The following is a 17,480-nucleotide window of genomic DNA, read 5'->3' as shown; positions in this document are numbered from 1 at the left end:
TTTTTTCCGAATACATTAAATTTATAAACGATATATAAATGAATTAATAATATGCCAAAAAATTTTTGAATTATGACAGTAATCAACAACAAAACATTCTTCATAACCACCTCACACTAATTGAACTTATAGGGCAACAGCATATTATTTGTGATAGACAAATGTTAAGAATATACAACCTTTTATAAAATTGCCTTAATTTTTAGTGCTAATATTATTGAATTTAATTTTTAATCTTATTTTTCGCGTACCCTGTAGTGTCGAAATTTCTTATGGAATCCGTTATTCGAGTCCTTTGTCTACAATAAAACTTACTCAAGTGAAACAATAGCTTCGGAATGAAGGAATTCGTAGATATTTTATGCCTTGCAAACGTCATTTTCCGCATAAAAAATTAAAAATGTCAAAAACGGTTACTTTTTTACTTAATCTACATCTGTTTAAAAGAAACGTATACAAAATTTTGTAACATTCTTTTAATTATTGTCTATTAGCTTAGGAAATATCTAATTAAGTTTCTTTTGTATTCCTGACCATGTGTAATCTTATGTTTAATATGCGCTATCCTGTAATTGGGCAGCCCCGCACAATATACGGCTCGTAAAAACTTTTCGTTCACACCCGGTGTATCGTTGTACCTGTCTATGCTTGACCCGTTACATTTTTCAATCGAAAGTAATTTTATACCGCGACGTTAATTACAAAGAGCGACCCAGTTATCAGCTATTGTTGAAGCCATCGTCCAATTTCGGCGCGAATCAGCACGTCATCGATTGATGACGACGAAGGCACGCGAAACTTGTGCTATTTTATATTCTATTGGGGTCAAACGGAACGCAGCTGCGTCTTCGAAACTAGAACGGGCGTCGGAAGCGTCAGGGACGAAAAAATAAGTCATAGTTTTGCGTCGAGCTACGCTCGAAGAACTACTACGACCGTAACGCAAAAAGCTCCGTTAAAAAAAACGTTTAAGATTCCCACGCAGCTCTATCGTCTCGGTGCCGCGCAAACAATTGCTAATACTTTGCGGTGAAACCCAATTCTGCCAGTTTACAAAAACGTATCGCCGAGATTAGCGACGCTGCTAAAATTACCGCGGTATGTGGATGTTACAAAATACGTGAATAAGTATTGAAATCCACCAACGGGGTTATAACACTGCCGGGATAATGGGTGAGTACATTGAAAAGAAGAACATATTATTATATCCGTGGCATTTTTACAGTAATTTAAGATAAAATTCGTAATAGCTGTTGCGGTCTTATAAATAGAACGTCGGTAAATAACGATAGCTTTTAAAATTGTAAGTATAGAATGTCATTGCGGGTTTCGTACCGGGTTTTCGCGGTAATGCCCACTATCAATCACATCCCGGTGATAAAAACTCGGGCTTGCTTGAGCCTGCGCACGATCAAATCGAAGTCAATTGCGAGCGAACAATTGTGAAATTGTTTTGATGGCAAACAAATTGATGAACGGAATGCCAATTGTCAGAGTCGTACCTAGAATCGACCGAAGGCAAACCTATTAAGCTATCGGCTTTTAAACTAACATGTTTTCCTTATTATTTAAACTTCACAGAGAGAAGAGAAGGAAGGATGTGAAAACAATAATCTAAAACAAAACAAAAAAATGCCTATGATTTTTTATTGGTTTAAATTTGTTGCGAAAATTAATTTTCGGTACTTATAACGTAACGTAACGTAAAAGTTGAACTTATTTTTTTAAGCAAAGGCTTAATTCGCTTTTCTTCGATATATTTTTGTTTAGCTTTAATTTATAAATACAATCAGGAATTAATGATAAAATAAAATTTATCACGAATTTGAAACAAAAATTCTATTATAATTATTCTTCTTCTTAACGAAGCGGTTTCTGATTTTCGAGGTCACATGCTAAAAATGTTTTTCTTTGATCAAACACCCCAAAAAATTCTCTGACAAGAAATTGTGGTTTCCTTTTTAAGGTATAAGAGATGTACCGGTCAGGTTCTGGATAGCTGTAACAATCTTTGCTACTTCATACGTCAGTAACACTATTAGATTTAATATGGCGGTCAGTATTAGGCACATGGCGAACAATTTTGAAGAGGATAACAGTACCTATGACGCGCTGTCTGTTGACGGACTAAACAATACCACGAATTCCACAACAGATGTAAGATACCAAAAGCAAGTGAGGAAAAATTTCCTATATAAAAAGCTTTTTTACTTTCATATCTCAAACTCAGAAAAAAACAATCTCATAAAGAAAAATTACTAATTAATACACGCAATTCAGAACTCTCTGAAAAAAAAGTATTTTTCTATATTATATACATATATATGTATTAAAATTCTATGTAAACATTTTTTTTTATATTTTAATTAAAAATTAGATGAAATCTGGCTTTCCCTTAAACCAACACATTTCTATAAGTTTATATTAATTGATTTTTGTTATTTTTCCAATAAAAAGCTATCAACCGAGTTTAGCGTATTTTAAGATAACTAGGTGAAAAGAATGATCTAGCCTTTTCACTAGTTAAATTAGTTCCTGGTATTATTTCAGGCTAGACTATTTTAGTTTTAGCCTTTACAGGGCTATCCGAATCACATAAGGGTAATTAAACTTTACGACAAAGGCAAAATAAATGTTGGTCTTTTCGATTGGAGACATTTCTGATAAATCTCGTAAACAAAATATGTCATCACATGCCAAATTGCTAACGCCACCTACGAGACGTAGAATAATTTTTAGAAGTCAATGGCGTGCCGTATATCTAACTCTAAATGGACCCCAAAAATTATAGTCAACAAATCGTTTGTCCATTTATTAGGAATTTCCTCGACAAAACTGGACTACGGATATCCAGAATCTTATTCTGGATTCTTACTTTTGGGGGTACGTGGTGTCCAGCGCCCCCAGCGGCTTTATAGCGGAGTGGTTCGGTCCGTACTACACTGTATTGTACGCTCTGATCCTATCGGCTTTCTTCAACTCGCTCTGTATCAGGGCAGCGCCTTGGCACTTCGTGCCTTTGATTTTGTGCCGTTTTATATTGGGACTATTATCTGTAAGTATTCCTCCAACTTTCGGTTCAATCAAAGAATATCAACAGGAGAAGAACGGTCACTTAGAGCCTGCGCTCAGAATATAACCTACTTAGCTCCCCACTCTTTCTAGGCAATTTATGACTCTCCGTTAAGAGGGTTTCTAAATGGTGAGAGATAAAATAACATTTGAAACAGACTTACGTGATTAATTAATTAAATTAATAAAAGTGAAATAGATTTCGAGATTTTGGTGAAATCATAAATATTCAGACCAATGATCCCCTCCTTTTTTTGGCGTCCCTGTTTTTTTAGAAAAAGTACTATATAAAACCAAACCAAAAATATCTCTTCGAGCAACATTTGATAAGCAAGCGAATTGGCAGAGAACGGGACTTAGTAAAAATAAAAGGAATAAAAATTCCTAATTTTCATGCAGTTTTCCAGCTTTTCGAGGCTAGTAGGATGGCTGATTTTCTCAAAACAAATCCGACTAGTATTTACGATCTGCCGTCGCAGTTTGCTCTAACAATGGCAAAGACACGAATGGACATTACATATTATAAAGACCACAGGTCGTATATCCCAATCCCAGTTTCTTTGGTAGTATCTGGTGCCGATAAGTACCACTGAGGAGTTTAAATGAAAAATGATGTTACTGGTGTTTGTGACTGACGTAGAGACCCTTTTTTTCCTGTTAATATCTGGTGGTGCAACAAAAATATTTTATTTTGTATTAATTTTAGGGGAGCATATATCCGTCGCTACAATGTCTGATATCGCGTTGGGCGCCACATTCAGAGAAGGGCAGATTTGTAAGCGCGCTCATGGGAAACGCATTAGGGATATGTGTTTGTTACACTCTAGTAGACGTAGTTAATACTTCGATAGACGTCGAATGGGGCCTTCATTTTCTCTCTATTCAAATAGCCGTGTTTTGCCTGATTTTCGGTCTCGTCGCATCAGACGGTCCTTCGGACCACAAGTGGATCTCCGACGACGAGCGCAAACTGATAAAAGATAATACAGACATCTCCGTCCCATTGGGCAAGGTATTGAAGTAATATAACGGTGCTGATTAATTAACATTATTTTGGTTTCAGTACGTGCCTCCATATTTAAAAATACTCACATCCGTGCCCTTTTGGGCATTGTGCGTTTGTCAGTTCGGCGACCTCTGGGGATTATATTTCCAAGCTACGTGCATGCCGAAAATATTCCACGGAATTTTTGGATTCGGCTTTAAGGTAAGACTTATCAACATTTCGACTGTCATAAAACTAATACCTACTGGAACTATAAAGTCAAATTTCCTCCGAGTTTTGTAAAAGTACTCCTCTCAAAATTTCGGTAAAGTATGTCAAAAATTTCCAAGTGACAGTTAGTTTTTAATTTTTAATATCGATTATTTGGAGAGAAAAAAATTGTTGACTACTATATTATTTGCATCACAAATTCGCTGTTGTTTTTGTCAATATTCTATTTAAAACATTACATAGGCCTTTGTAAAGGGTGACTCAATAAGGGTTTCCACATTAAAATAATAAAAAAAACTCGGAAGAATAGAAACATATACAAACATTTTTATTTGTCATTTTAGATTAGTGTATTACAATTAGGTTTGAAAGATGATGTCATTCAAATGATCCCCCCAACTCATGTGGCATGACGTTTATCACTTTTTGACACAATTCAGGTTCTTTGCCGGCTATTTCGCGTCTAATCTCCTGTTTCAGCTCTGGAATAGTGTTTGGTTTATTTCTATACACTCTGCTTTTTAGATACACTCAAAAAAAAATCTAGGGGAGTAAGATCACATGATCGCGGAGGCCATTACGTGAGATAATCCGACCAGGAAACTTGCCCCGCAGCAATTGCATCGTTTCTCTGGATGTGTGACAAGTGGCTCCATCCTGTTGGAACCACAAATCTTCAATGTCCATACCTTCCAACTGCTCCCAGAAAAAATCAGATATCATGTTTCTATAGCGAACACCATTAACCGTAACATCGTGCTCTGCATTATCCTCGAAAAAAAAAGGGCCAATTATTCCTTCGCACCAAAATGCGCACCAAACAGTCACTTTTTGAGGATGCATTGCTTTTTCAACAATCTCTCTTGGATTTTCTAATCCCCAAATACGAGCATTGTGTTTGTTACAAAGGGACCAACGTGAAAATGAGCCTCATCGCTAAAGATGATTTTCGTTGAAAAATGAACCCCTTGGTCTCGTATCTATTCTGCAAACACGCTGCCCTGTTGATGATCTCGAGGTTTCAACTCCTGAGTTATTTGGACTTTATATGGGTGTAGATGCAAGTCTTGTTCAGTCATATATTGTTCTATGGCTAATTTTGTTTATGCGTTTCAAAAATATTTCAGATTGTAATGTGGAAACTGTTATTGAATCACCCGTTAGTTTCCAAAATGGCAGGAAGCGAAGTCTAGCCAACTCAAGAAAAAAAAACAGTCCATCTACTTTTCACTCTTCCACAAAGAAATCTGCCGAAAAAGGGATTATAGCTAAAGGGTCAAATTGTATCTGTCTGTTAAGCAGTAGTAATGTCAGCATGGTTTCACAACTTTTTGTCAGTAGTCAGAAAAATGTAAAAAAATATTGAATTAAAGTAAGATTATTCAGTATTTAAAGAGTGTATGTCAGTATTGGTTGTACTTCTATTCTCTATTTGAATTATCAGTGTAGATATTTCGTGGAAAACTTCAACTGTAGCTCAAGCCAGAATTGTATGTATTCTATAAGAATCTGATTCACGTAATTTCTTCTTTAAATTCAATTCAATAAATTAAATTCAAAATTCATAAGTTACAGTTGCTGTAAGCCTTTTTTGTCATATTGTTCAAAATTAAAAATTTCTCAAAATTATCGAGATTTTAACGCAGAATTTTTTTCCAGACTTCCACAGCTCTAGCCATGACGCCTTACTTATTTAGAATGATTTTTGGAATCGCTTTTGGTCACGTCTGCGATCGAGTCGAGTTCAAGGGAGCTTGGTCCAAAGACCACGTCAGAAAACTATTCATTTTGTTTTGTATGCGCTTTCCGTAATCTCACGACTACTTAATTTTGGAGTGAATTTCAGCGCACATTGTACCTGGAATAGTGATAATGTTTACGATACTCGCGGCAAGTAGTTACGCTACGACTTTGGCCGTTTTAATTCTGAGTATGGCGTTCAACGGCGCCGCAGTTGCAACTAATCTCAGAAACGTCCATGATCTCTCCCCGAATTTCGCTGGTCCCCTCTTTGGCGCCGTGAACTCTCTTGGCAGCACCGCAGGATTTTTAACACCTCTGGTGCACTCAACGCTTACCCATGACAATGTGAGTATATAGCACTAAAAATAGATGATAAACACAGCCGCTGTTTTCCTTGAAATTCACAGAGGGATCACTGGAAATGGAACGGCGTGATCGCTGGTTGTATCTATATTCTGTGTGGCCTGTTTTTCATTGCCTTTGGAACCTCCCAAGCTCAGCCGTGGAACGAGTTATCAGGGAGAAACTCTGAGGACGCCGCCATTTTTGATAACGGATCAGATGAACCTAGAGTTGGCCCTTCTAGACAAGTAGACGAGAGGAGTCCTTTGAATGCTTAGAAGCTTTTTTTCTGAGTTGTTTATCAATATTTTCTTATTTTTTTAAATCATTTTTTGTAATAGCTGTACTTATTTTCTTTGTGAGTTGTTTTTATTACATTTTGTTTATTTTTAATTAATAAAATAGAGGAAAAAAGAAGACTATAATTTTATTTTTTATCTTATTTCTGCCAAACTATGATTGATTTTATTCGAATGCACCTTTGTGTTTTTTTTTGGTTATGTTAATCTTTAAAGCACCCATTGTGGATTTGTCAGTAAGCCATTTTTTCATAAAAACTCCATGTATTATTATATTTTAAATCTAACTACGCCACTGAACATGAAAATTGTTTCCTGTGAAATTTTGAAAATGTTGGTCTGGCGCTCATTAGCCAGACATTGATATTTTATTATCAATTATTATCATTTGATTAATAACCCTGATTCCGCTGTTTTGCATTTGTCGTGTTCTCAGTTTTAAGATTTACGTATAAAATAGATTTGAATAGCTCGTTTTCCAAAATTATGTGGCAAACCACTACTTAAACCCTTATGCAGGGTCCAGGTCAAGCAAACAAGGCAACGACCAAACAAAGACATTTGTTTCGCAACAAAACGGCAACAAATCTGATAAATTTCTACAACATTTTTGTCTTATTTTTGTTTTGTTTTAAAATTCGGAGACAGAACAGAAAATGATTGCAAATAAATAAATGAATTGTGAAAATAAAGACTACAAAAGTTCTGACAGGAAACCAAGAAACAAATCTTAAATGCATGGGCATTGAAGGAGATTTGTTTACCATTAAATATAAACTCAGTGGATGACGTTGAAAAGTAAATAATATCAACAGCCAGTAATACGAAAGAAAGAAAAAACTATAAGAAAATGAAAAAATTGGGGACGGGCGTATTTGGTTCGGATATGGACTGTGCCAGAAAAAAATAAGACTCGAAATCTGGATTTTCAAGAAAGGATTATTTAATATTTTTATTTTTAAGAATTCAGGTATACAAGGTGTCCCTAGTATATTTTGTCCATTGTCTAACTGTGTATGGTTCAAAATTAACATTTATAGGGTATGCTTTGAAGTACCGTAGTTTCAGGTATACAAGCAAATTATAAAGGAAGGTTACTTACCATCTAATTTGGACATACGCTGCCTCGATTAAAGTATCACAAAATCTCTGAGAAAAGTTGTAATTTACCGTTTTCAAAATATTAGGCTAAATTTATATCAGACGTAGTGAAATGCCGTAAAATGGCACTCGTCCAAACTGTCTAATAATATACGTAGGTCCATCGCATCCAAAAGCAAACAAAAGTATTTCTAAACTTCACGGAAATTAATCCTTTATGAACTTTAATAACCATTAAATGTCCAAAAATGCATTTATCTTATGCATAACTGCATAGCTAAGCTGTAGTTAAGATATGTTTAGCCATTTATTTTGTTGAATAAATAGATATTTTGCCGCTACCTAAGAAATGCTGGAACTTAGACAGCGATAATCGATGATTACAAAATATTGACATTTTTGTCAAAAATTCCCTTTCGATAATTGCTTGTGTTTATTATTACCGGAAATATTGCAGTTCAATAGTTGCGCACCTAATTAACGATGGGTAACCCTACGGTAAGGCGAATAACCGGGTGGATACCGCAAGGCTCTCAAAAATTTCAGCGATACCAGTTCGGATATGGATAATCGTCATGATCTTTTTCACCACCTACATAAACTACACAACGAGAAGTAATATGTCCATGAGCTTGCCCGCCATGGTTAAACTCTTAGACAAAGGAAAAGTTGTCAATGTGCCGCACTGCAGGAAAGGTGACCCGACTTTCAACCCGAACAAAACTCAAGACGACGTAAGACCCGTTACATGACATTCTGGTGTATATGTGAGTTATTCCAACATTGTTCAGACTGGAGTGAGATTTCACTGGAGCCAACATACCCAGGGACTCGTGCTAGGTGCTTATTTCTACGGATACACCCCAGGAAGCCTTCCAGCTGGTATAATATCCGAATGGTGGGGACCGTTTTGGACCATATTCGTCGCAACTGCAGTGTCGGCAGTTTTGAACGAGCTATGCGTGTGGGGCACTCACCTACATGTGGGATTCTTGTTCGCCTGCAGGTTTATAATAGGATTCATGGGCGTGAGTCGAGTAGAGCGCAGACGCCTTTAATTTAAAACCTCGTGATTTTATTATAGGGTCTTGTGTATCCAGCCCTGCAATGTCTAATAGGCCGATGGGCACCGCCACAAGAACGAGGCAAATTTGTAAGCGGTCTAATGGGTAACACTTTGGGCACTTGTCTTACGTGGATCATAGTCGGAGGCGTGACTAAAGCTTGGGGATGGGAGTGGGGTACTTTGAGAGTCCGGTATGTGTCGTCCCATTACTGTAGACTACTTGCCTTCAGGCTTTCATGTTTTGTCCATTCAAATCGTGATCTTCTTGGCTGTGTTTTGGGTATTCGTATCCGACAGTCCTGAACTTCACACTTGGATAACTGACGAGGAACTCAAGTACATTAAAGACTCTCAAGCGGGCGCTGTGACGAAAACAAAAGTAATCCCACGATAGCGGGTTTTACTTATATAACTCCAACTGTTTTGCAGGCGATGCCTCCGTATAAACAAATTTTTACGTCGTTTCCATTCTGGACGCTATGCTTGCTTCACTTTGGAAACTTGTGGGGGCTCTACGTGCAAATCGCCGTAGTCCCGAAGTTTATCGCTGAAGTCATCGGTTTCAATATAAGGGTAACGCACCCATCGTTCAGTTGAGCGTAGGAGGGTCGATCTGGACGCTTGATTTTCAGGATTCTGGATTGGTTAGCTCGTTGCCGCATCTCGTGCGGCTCTTTCTAGGACTCGGCTACGGGGTACTCGGAGACTACCTCAAACGAACGAGGTTCAGCAGAGAAGTAGTGCTCAAATCATTCGTAACGTGCTGTAAACTTCAGCACATCCTCGTATAAAAGATGATGCGATTTGCTTTCCTCCATAGCTCACATCATTCCCGGAATACTGATGGCTTGCATGGGACTCGTCAAGTGCAACTACTACGGCGCCATCGCCTTGTTGGTGCTCAGCATGTCGATCAACGGAGCCGTGGTGTTGACGAATCTGTCGAATCCGACGGATCTTTCGCCAAATTTCGCGGGAACCATCTTCGGCATAATTAGCTTCATAGGAGGAACTACCGGGTTTATAGTACCGCAGATAATGGGTGCGCTGACGGCCGCCTACGGGGTACGACTAAGCTTACATTTTCTTTTCAAATGATTGTTTATCGATTTTAGAATAATTTCACCGCGTGGGGTTGGGTGTTCGCGATCGGCGGCATAGTGTACTGCAGTTGCGGTATATTTTTCATTATTTTCGGCACGTCGAAAATTCAGCCGTGGAACGAGAAGAAAGACGACCCGGAAGGGGCGCAAACGACTTCGGCCGGTTAAATAAAAACACCCAGATACCGACTCCGTATAGTTTATTTCTTAAGAATATATTATCAAAGTTTCGACTCGGTGAGCCACTTAAAATCTTGCGGTTTTCTATCGGCCGTGGTGTTAATTATAACGTTTATTACGGTAGGGCCGTCTTCGACTTTCAAAGCCTCGGTTATGGCGATTTGGAGGTCCGGAATCGTCTGGACAAAGTAACCGGTTCGACCAAACAGATTCATCATGTTGTCATATCTGGTGAAGCTTGTTAAACAACCTGGCGGAGTGCTACAATAAAAAAAGTGCTTCACTTGTTTTCAAATTCGAGCAAATTTGAAAAACTGAGATTTTTTGTTGTTTTTGGCAATCATAAACTTCATATTAAGAACAACTTTAAAATTTCGAGAAAATACTTAACAATGTAAATTGTCAAAAAAGTGCACAATCTTAAAAGGTCTTTGCAAAGGGCAGGGAACAAAAAGTGTTTTGGTGACCATACTGTACACCCAACTACTATTTATTGTTTTATAATGACAATGGTACGGAAAGTACCCATATAAAACTTTTACTAACCAATAAGTAGTGATAAATAAGTTCTATAACGGCAAGGAGTGCATTTTCGATAGTTAGAAGCTATAAAACCTACCTACAGTGTTTATAAACACCAAAAAAAAAACGCCCCCTTTTCACTTCAACTTTTTCTATATCATCTGTTTCCAATATATTTCATTTGGGGTCCTTGTAATTGTGTTACGCTAAAATTGCCAATACATTTTGAAATGACAATTGAAAAATCTGAAAGTTTTTTTTTTGCAATTAAAATACAAAATCATTTTTAATAGTTTTTATGTCAATTGGAAATAAAACAAAGGCACATAAAAGGGTGCCGTGTTAACCAGTTTTACCTTTTAAAAACTGATAGTTTCATATGGGCTTTCAAGTAATATTAAACACCTTGGAAACAATTATTAAACTTATCTAGCTGGCCTATATCGAAATGATCGTAAGATGATATTGGAATACTTATAGTTTTGGTTAAGTATTTATAAAAACTTTCATAACCGCTATAAAACTAAAAATAGCCGGAAAACCAATTTAGGACTATTAGTGCGCAAATGTCAAATGTCGATTATGCAATCATAACCTCACTTTTCAATTGTTATTTATTTATTTGTTCTTGGAAGGAGTGCACTTACTTTTTTATAAATATCTAGATAGAATCAACCTAAATATGCCTTTTAAAATTCTGCGAAGGAAGTTAGGAAAACAGGGTTAAGCTGTATAAGCGTTTATAAAGGGCTTATAAAACTGATGAAAACTGTTACTTATAAACCCCTAATAAATATTCGGTATCTTATTATGAAACCTTAAATAGTATAAGTACTTAAATTCACTTTGAAACACACAATGTAAAACTTAGAACACAATGTCAGCTACTTATCCATTCACCTCACTTTAAAATGTATCGACGCCTCTGCTTTGGTTTGGTTTTATTTAAATTAATACACACGTTTTAGCAATTTCTAGACGGGACTCAGTTAAAATTCTTGTTGACGAAAATGTAAGTTTGACAACCAACTTCTTTTGATATGAACTTAAGAGAATTGCTCTCGTTTGTACAGCATGTTTAGTGGTTTGGTATTTTAACCATATTTGAATAGCTTTTTGTCATATATGGACACATTAAAGTAAGATCACGATGCCACGATGCGTAATAACGAAGCTGATTTTTTAATAGCGGGTATTTTTGTCATTTATCTCTCGACTCCGAGATTCAAACCTAAATTGGATTTCATAACACTCCGTATGCCTGATATACGATCGAGAAAATGACGGCTTTAGTTATAAATGGGCGCATTGAAATTTTCCACTTACACTTTCGTTATCTCCCCACTTTCCTGCATGCTGTTCAACACTTCCGCCTCCATGCCGGTGTAGATTCCCGAATTGTTTACGATAACGATAATCACGGGTAATTTATACCTGACCATCGTTTCAATTTCCATCCCCGAAAACCCGAAAGCGGAATCGCCTTCCACACATATAACTTTCTTGGTGGGCGCGTAATATCTACAATAAAGCGCCGCGGCGATACCAAAACCCAAACCCACCCCCATGGTACCGAAGGTTCCCGCGTCCAAGCGATGCCTGGGTAACTTGTTCAGCAGCATGGACCTGCCGATGTCCATCGTGTTGGCACCTTCGCTGACTATAATGCAGTTTTCAGACAGCTTTTCGTTCAAATGCTTGAACACTGCGTAGTAATTTAATGGGGGTGACGTGTCAGACGCCATCGCCTAAAAAACAATGATCTCAGCGTTGGGTGTATCAACTGTAATCGACACTTTCAAGACATAAATTGCTAGTAGCGACAACATTTGGGCCAAAGGGCCAATAAAATAAAGTCGACATCAATAGAGAAAACTAAAGTTGTTACAAAATAGGAAATGTCACCATTGGCTCCGATAATAGAAAAGAGGCATGGTACCCTTATTCCATGCTCATAGATGGTATAATACGGGGATTTCTTTTAATGTTAAGATACACTCCGTATGGAGAATTTTCGATAGGAGAAGTGGAGCACTTCCTCACTTTAGAGTCTTCTTGACAAGGGCAAGTAAATTTTGCTAAAAAAATATACAGGGTTATTCGCGATCTACGACATTGAATATTGAATATTGAATATATGTGGGAGATCTACTATGGTAGTTTTACAATTTTCGCATTTTTGGATAATACAATCAAAATAAGTATGTCTTTAGTACCCCTATGATACCTATATTTAAATTAACCTAATTTTAATTTCTCAAATACTTCATATATTTCATATACCAAGTATCTATAGATACTTGGAATATGAAATTAATAAATATATTGATTAATTCTTCGCAAAACGTTTGTAACGCCATTTGGCATTTTTTGGAGGCATTGTTTCTTGTCATTGTAAAAATTGTGACCGTTATTGTTTTGATGTACTTTAGTTCAAATGAAAATTTACTTAAGAATGACAATCTTATCAAAATACAAGTCTTTCTTCAATTTTCGACAAATCTTGTATAGAATCCCGGTATAGAAATATAAAAAAATATTGTAGAGGACTGCTACTAAAACAAAAATATTAATCGGCTTAGAAGTGGCCAAGTTGTAATACGAATATTCTTCAAAATAAATTGTTTGTATTGTTAATCACTTCCCATATTTCGATATAAGCGGAACAGAATATTTTAATTGTACTGAAAAACCCATTAAATATTTTCCTAATGTTTTTCTTCATTTAGAATGCACCAGAAAAATTTAGGATTATATGTTGATATCATAATATGAATTGATTTAATTTGCGTTACTTATGAATAACATCTAAATATCCTTCAAAAATATATCCATTATTGATTAATTTCATGTCTACAACTCGTGTGTGATATTAAAAGTCCTTTAAACTGATAGTTTCTTTCTAAATAAAAACCATTCTTCCAAGAACACTATATGGAAACCCATATTCACAGTCATTACAATGAAGGGCCATCGACCAACGTACCTCAACAAGTTTTCTATTTTCGTCGCATTTCTTTCTCACAGAAATCCACCAGGCGCTTCTTCCATTAAATGCGAAATTCCTCCTCTTGGTCTCCTTCAGAATTTCCGCCACAGCGGTTTTTATATCGCTCTGTATAGCGACGGCCGACTTGACGCTGTTGTGCAATTCCTCAGCCGATACGTCTATCTGAATCACCTTGACGTCAGATGCGAATCTCGGAGGACGACCGAAATGCAAAATCCAATTGAGTCTGGCGCCCAGCAATAGGACGACGTCTGCCTTCTGAAGAGCCAACGACCTGGCCGGAGCGATGCTCTTGTCTGAAGTATCAGACACGACACCTTTGCCCATGGGTGTCGCCAAAAACGGCAAATTTGTTGCGGTTATGAACTGGTTCACTTCGTTTTCGGCTCTGGAGTAGGCGGCACCCTTTCCGACGATCACCAAAGGACGTTGCGCTTGCACCAAAACGTCGACTGCCTGACGCACGGCCTCGGGATCGGGAAACGGAATCGGTACTTCGGTTGGTCCGTACTGGTCGGGTATTGAATTGGACGGTACCCTCGAGGATAATATGTTACCGGGGAAATCCAAATAGGTAGCGCCGGGTCGTCCATTTTTCGCAAGCCTCACCGCTTTTTCGACATGTAAGGGGATCAGGGCGACACTTGGTGGTCGGGCGGAATATTTGCAGTACGGTCGAGCTAGTTCAACCTTGAAGCACAGGCGAAAACATTTAACACTACTATAACAAGTGATAACTGGCACTGAATATTTATTTAATTTTAACTCTTCGTTCGTTTTGATATGAATTTGAATAACGAAACTTCATGGCATCATTAAATAACTATGTAAGCATAACCTAAAGGTCTATTTGTGTCACATGACCAATGTCATGGCGATACACTTAAAAAATACTAAAATACTAATCTATAACTCAATATATTGAGATCCCAAAAAATGCCCTAAACGGGAAGAAATACCAGCTTTCAATAGAACAGGTCAGGTACATACATTCCGATCTGAGAATTGACTTAAAGAATGATCTACCCACCTTTCCTTTCAAAGTCAAAAAATAAGATTGATACTAATCAGCATGTTTTTTTTAATCGGTCGGTTAGTCGCATTTGAATAACTAAACTTCATGACGTCATTAAATAACTATGCTCGCAACCTAAAACTCTATTGTGTCACGTAACCAATGTCATGGTGATACACTTAAAAAAATTACTGAAATACTAATCTATGACTCAATATATCGAGATCCCAAAAAAATGCCCTGAACTAAAAGGAATACCAGCTTTCAATAGAACTGGTCATTCATGTCCATTCCGATCTGAGAACTGACCTAAAGAATGATCTACTACCTTTCCTTTCAAATTACTTTAAAGTAAAAAATAAAATTGATACTAATCTATCTAATCTATTAGCATGTTTTTCTTTAATCGGTAGGTTAGTCGAATTTGAATAACAAAACTTCATGACATCATTAAATAACTATGTCCGCACAACTTAAAAGTCTATTTGTGTCACGTGACCAATATAAAAAAAAATGCATCTAACTTACTTCCCGTCGAAGCTTTTGACATGTCCTTCTATTCTATGACTCAATATATTGAGGTGCCAAACAAATACCCTGAACTGGAAGGAATACCAGCTTTCAATAGAACAAGTCATTCATGTACATTCCGATCTGAGAACTGACTTAAAGAATGATCTACCACCTTCCCTTTCAAATTTCTATTAAAAAATAAAATTGATACTAATCAACATGTTTTCTTAATCGGTCGGTTTTAATCAACTTGGAGTATTTTGAAAAGCGCGTTGCGTGTGTTCTGTGTACGTCGATAATAGGCAGCAATATGTGGCCCTTAGTAAATATAAATCTAAAATATCTCTTGTCACAAGCGGACTCACTGAAGGCTCCCTGAGGACTGAGGACCTTTATTTTTTTGAATATTTCTCAATAAGATTAAGAATAAAATGTTTATGCCGACGATTTCAAAATAACAGAGAAAATTAAGTCGCCTGATGATTTCATGGGATACAGGAGGAAATGAATAGGTTTTTCTATTTCTATAAATTAAATCGATTTAACTCAAATAGGTTTTGAGGTGCATATTGGCACACTTACACAGACGGCAATGCTGAATTTGGGAATTTTACTGAGAATTACTGAGGGCTTCACAAATTACTTTTCCTTATAATTCTATTGTAAGAACGTATCTTAAATTTTCTTCTGTTGGTGTGGAATCTCCAACACACTAAAAAGGACACAACATTACTTTTCTAATGATTCTAATTTGGTATTCTATAAACTTAAAAGTCTCAAAAGTCGCATGGATTTTGCTGATATCTGTTTTGTGCATAAGCTAGTTAATGACCTTAAATACTATCCCACGATTCGATATGTAAAAAGTTAATAACAACTGTGATAAGAAAAAAAACAAAATAAATAATAAACGAAAGCTGCGCTAAATAGTTAGACCATGAAATGTGTTCAAATCAGCCTCACCTGATTACATTCTTGAAATCCGCCGATGCCCTCGTGATCTTGCGGGACGGATCCGCCAATCACCAGTACCGGCCAACAATTGACCTGTGCATTAGCCATACCACCGAAGGTATGTAGTACACCTGGACCGGATACACAGAGCACAGCTCCAGGAACTCCTGCATAGTTTAACCTTTTAATATAATTCAATTTTTAGGCACGCTGGGCGGTTACCTGTCAGATACCCGATTGCTTGGGCAGCGTAACAAGCAGCTTGCTCATTCCTCATACCGATGTAGTGGATATCGGCCATTTGCAGAGCCATGCTCAATTCGATCACGGGGAATCCCATAATCCCAAAAACGAATTCGATGCCCTGAAAATTGTTCGTTCTTCAAACATGTATGTTAACTGATGTTTATAATATTGGTATTTTTGTTCCTGACAAAAGCGTCATTAATTATTCTTTTTTTATTATAATATACAATGCTACATCGGCTACGCGTACGACAGCTATAATATTTAAAATTTTTTTAATTTTGAAACTCAAATGAAACGCATATTGACTGTGTGTTCAAATGCTTCTGTGGTCCGGAAAAGATGCCATCTAGCAACCAAAGGCTAAACGAAGCGCTCCTGTCTTAAAGGTTACTGCGAAAATATTAGCAACAGCTGATTTAATAGAACCTATATAATTACAATAAAAAACAAATGTAAAATATGTTGTAGCAGTATTTTTTCGAGTCCAAACTCCGTCGGATAAAACCCAATGCGTATCAATATTTAATTTACCAAACACGAGAGATCAACGATTGCACAAGGTCAAAACGGCTAAAGATTTGGTATACTTTTATAAAATCATATCCTAATAACCTACAGGTCGTCTAAAGTGACACTTACTTGCGATTTTAGGGCCTCAGCAAGCACAGTATTCCCGTCGATTTCGTCCCCCATGTTGTGACAATTTCGCACACTCAAAGATTCATATGCTCTTCAATTTTTACTAAACCAATGTGCTTGTAGCCACTTATAGATCTACAATTTTTTATCGTACTTAAAGGATAACAAGGCGCTGATATCGAATGTCAGTGCAAAGTCAATAAATATATTTTCCAAGTGGGGAATCCAGGTGAATAAAAAGTTATTGCAATTCACGTTAAATCCTACATTTTGGTCAATAAATGGTAATAACCCAATTCCAAAGTACACAATGTGTCCGTGTGCACCTTGAAAATGCGTAGAAAACTTTACACTTCATAAATACAGAATGTTTTTTCGATTTTGGACCTTAAGCTACCGCTCGTTAGATGTCGCATGAATCAATTGAATTCATGTGATAATACGCAAATTTTAATT

At 36.9% G+C, this 17,480-nt stretch overlaps 3 protein-coding genes across 4 annotated transcripts; 2 read left to right on the top strand and 1 right to left on the bottom strand.

Moving 5' to 3' along the window:
* The first annotated feature begins 757 nt into the window (after positions 1-757).
* On the top strand, positions 758-6,788 carry LOC132699276 (vesicular glutamate transporter 1-like). 2 transcript variants are annotated; one of them, XM_060665907.1, is made up of 8 exons: positions 758-1,173; positions 1,967-2,175; positions 2,819-3,055; positions 3,779-4,084; positions 4,136-4,279; positions 5,948-6,083; positions 6,135-6,376; positions 6,439-6,788. In XM_060665907.1, exons 1-8 carry the CDS (start codon positions 1,170-1,172, stop codon positions 6,649-6,651), a joined length of 1,491 nt encoding a protein of 496 aa, XP_060521890.1. In that variant the 5' UTR covers positions 758-1,169; the 3' UTR covers positions 6,652-6,788. The 2 variants fall into 2 exon arrangements, with proteins under 2 accessions (XP_060521890.1, XP_060521891.1); XM_060665908.1 differs by having other exon boundaries at positions 761-1,173; positions 1,967-2,157.
* Positions 6,789-8,151: 1,363 nt separating this feature from the next.
* Positions 8,152-10,110, top strand: LOC132699277 (sialin-like). The gene is made up of 9 exons (XM_060665910.1): positions 8,152-8,260; positions 8,320-8,507; positions 8,565-8,801; positions 8,858-9,014; positions 9,070-9,218; positions 9,269-9,412; positions 9,472-9,604; positions 9,660-9,904; positions 9,955-10,110. Exons 1-9 carry the CDS (start codon positions 8,257-8,259, stop codon positions 10,108-10,110), a joined length of 1,413 nt encoding a protein of 470 aa, XP_060521893.1. The 5' UTR covers positions 8,152-8,256.
* LOC132699275 (2-hydroxyacyl-CoA lyase 1) lies at positions 10,107-17,322 on the bottom strand. The gene is made up of 6 exons (XM_060665906.1): positions 17,025-17,322; positions 16,359-16,500; positions 16,146-16,303; positions 13,631-14,344; positions 11,971-12,392; positions 10,107-10,383 (listed from the first exon to the last, which is right to left on the bottom strand). The coding sequence occupies exons 1-6, from the start codon at positions 17,076-17,078 to the stop codon at positions 10,164-10,166; spliced, it is 1,710 nt and encodes a 569-aa protein (XP_060521889.1). The 5' UTR covers positions 17,079-17,322; the 3' UTR covers positions 10,107-10,163.
* Between the last annotated feature and the right edge of the window lie 158 nt (positions 17,323-17,480).

This window comes from Cylas formicarius, unplaced genomic scaffold, assembly GCF_029955315.1.
Source record: "Cylas formicarius isolate icCylForm1 unplaced genomic scaffold, icCylForm1.1 PGA_scaffold_3__17_contigs__length_32017465, whole genome shotgun sequence".
In the NCBI taxonomy this organism is placed as follows: domain Eukaryota; kingdom Metazoa; phylum Arthropoda; class Insecta; order Coleoptera; family Brentidae; genus Cylas; species Cylas formicarius.
The sequence above is the reverse complement of the archived record's forward strand: the minus strand, read 5'-3'. Positions and strand labels throughout refer to the sequence as shown.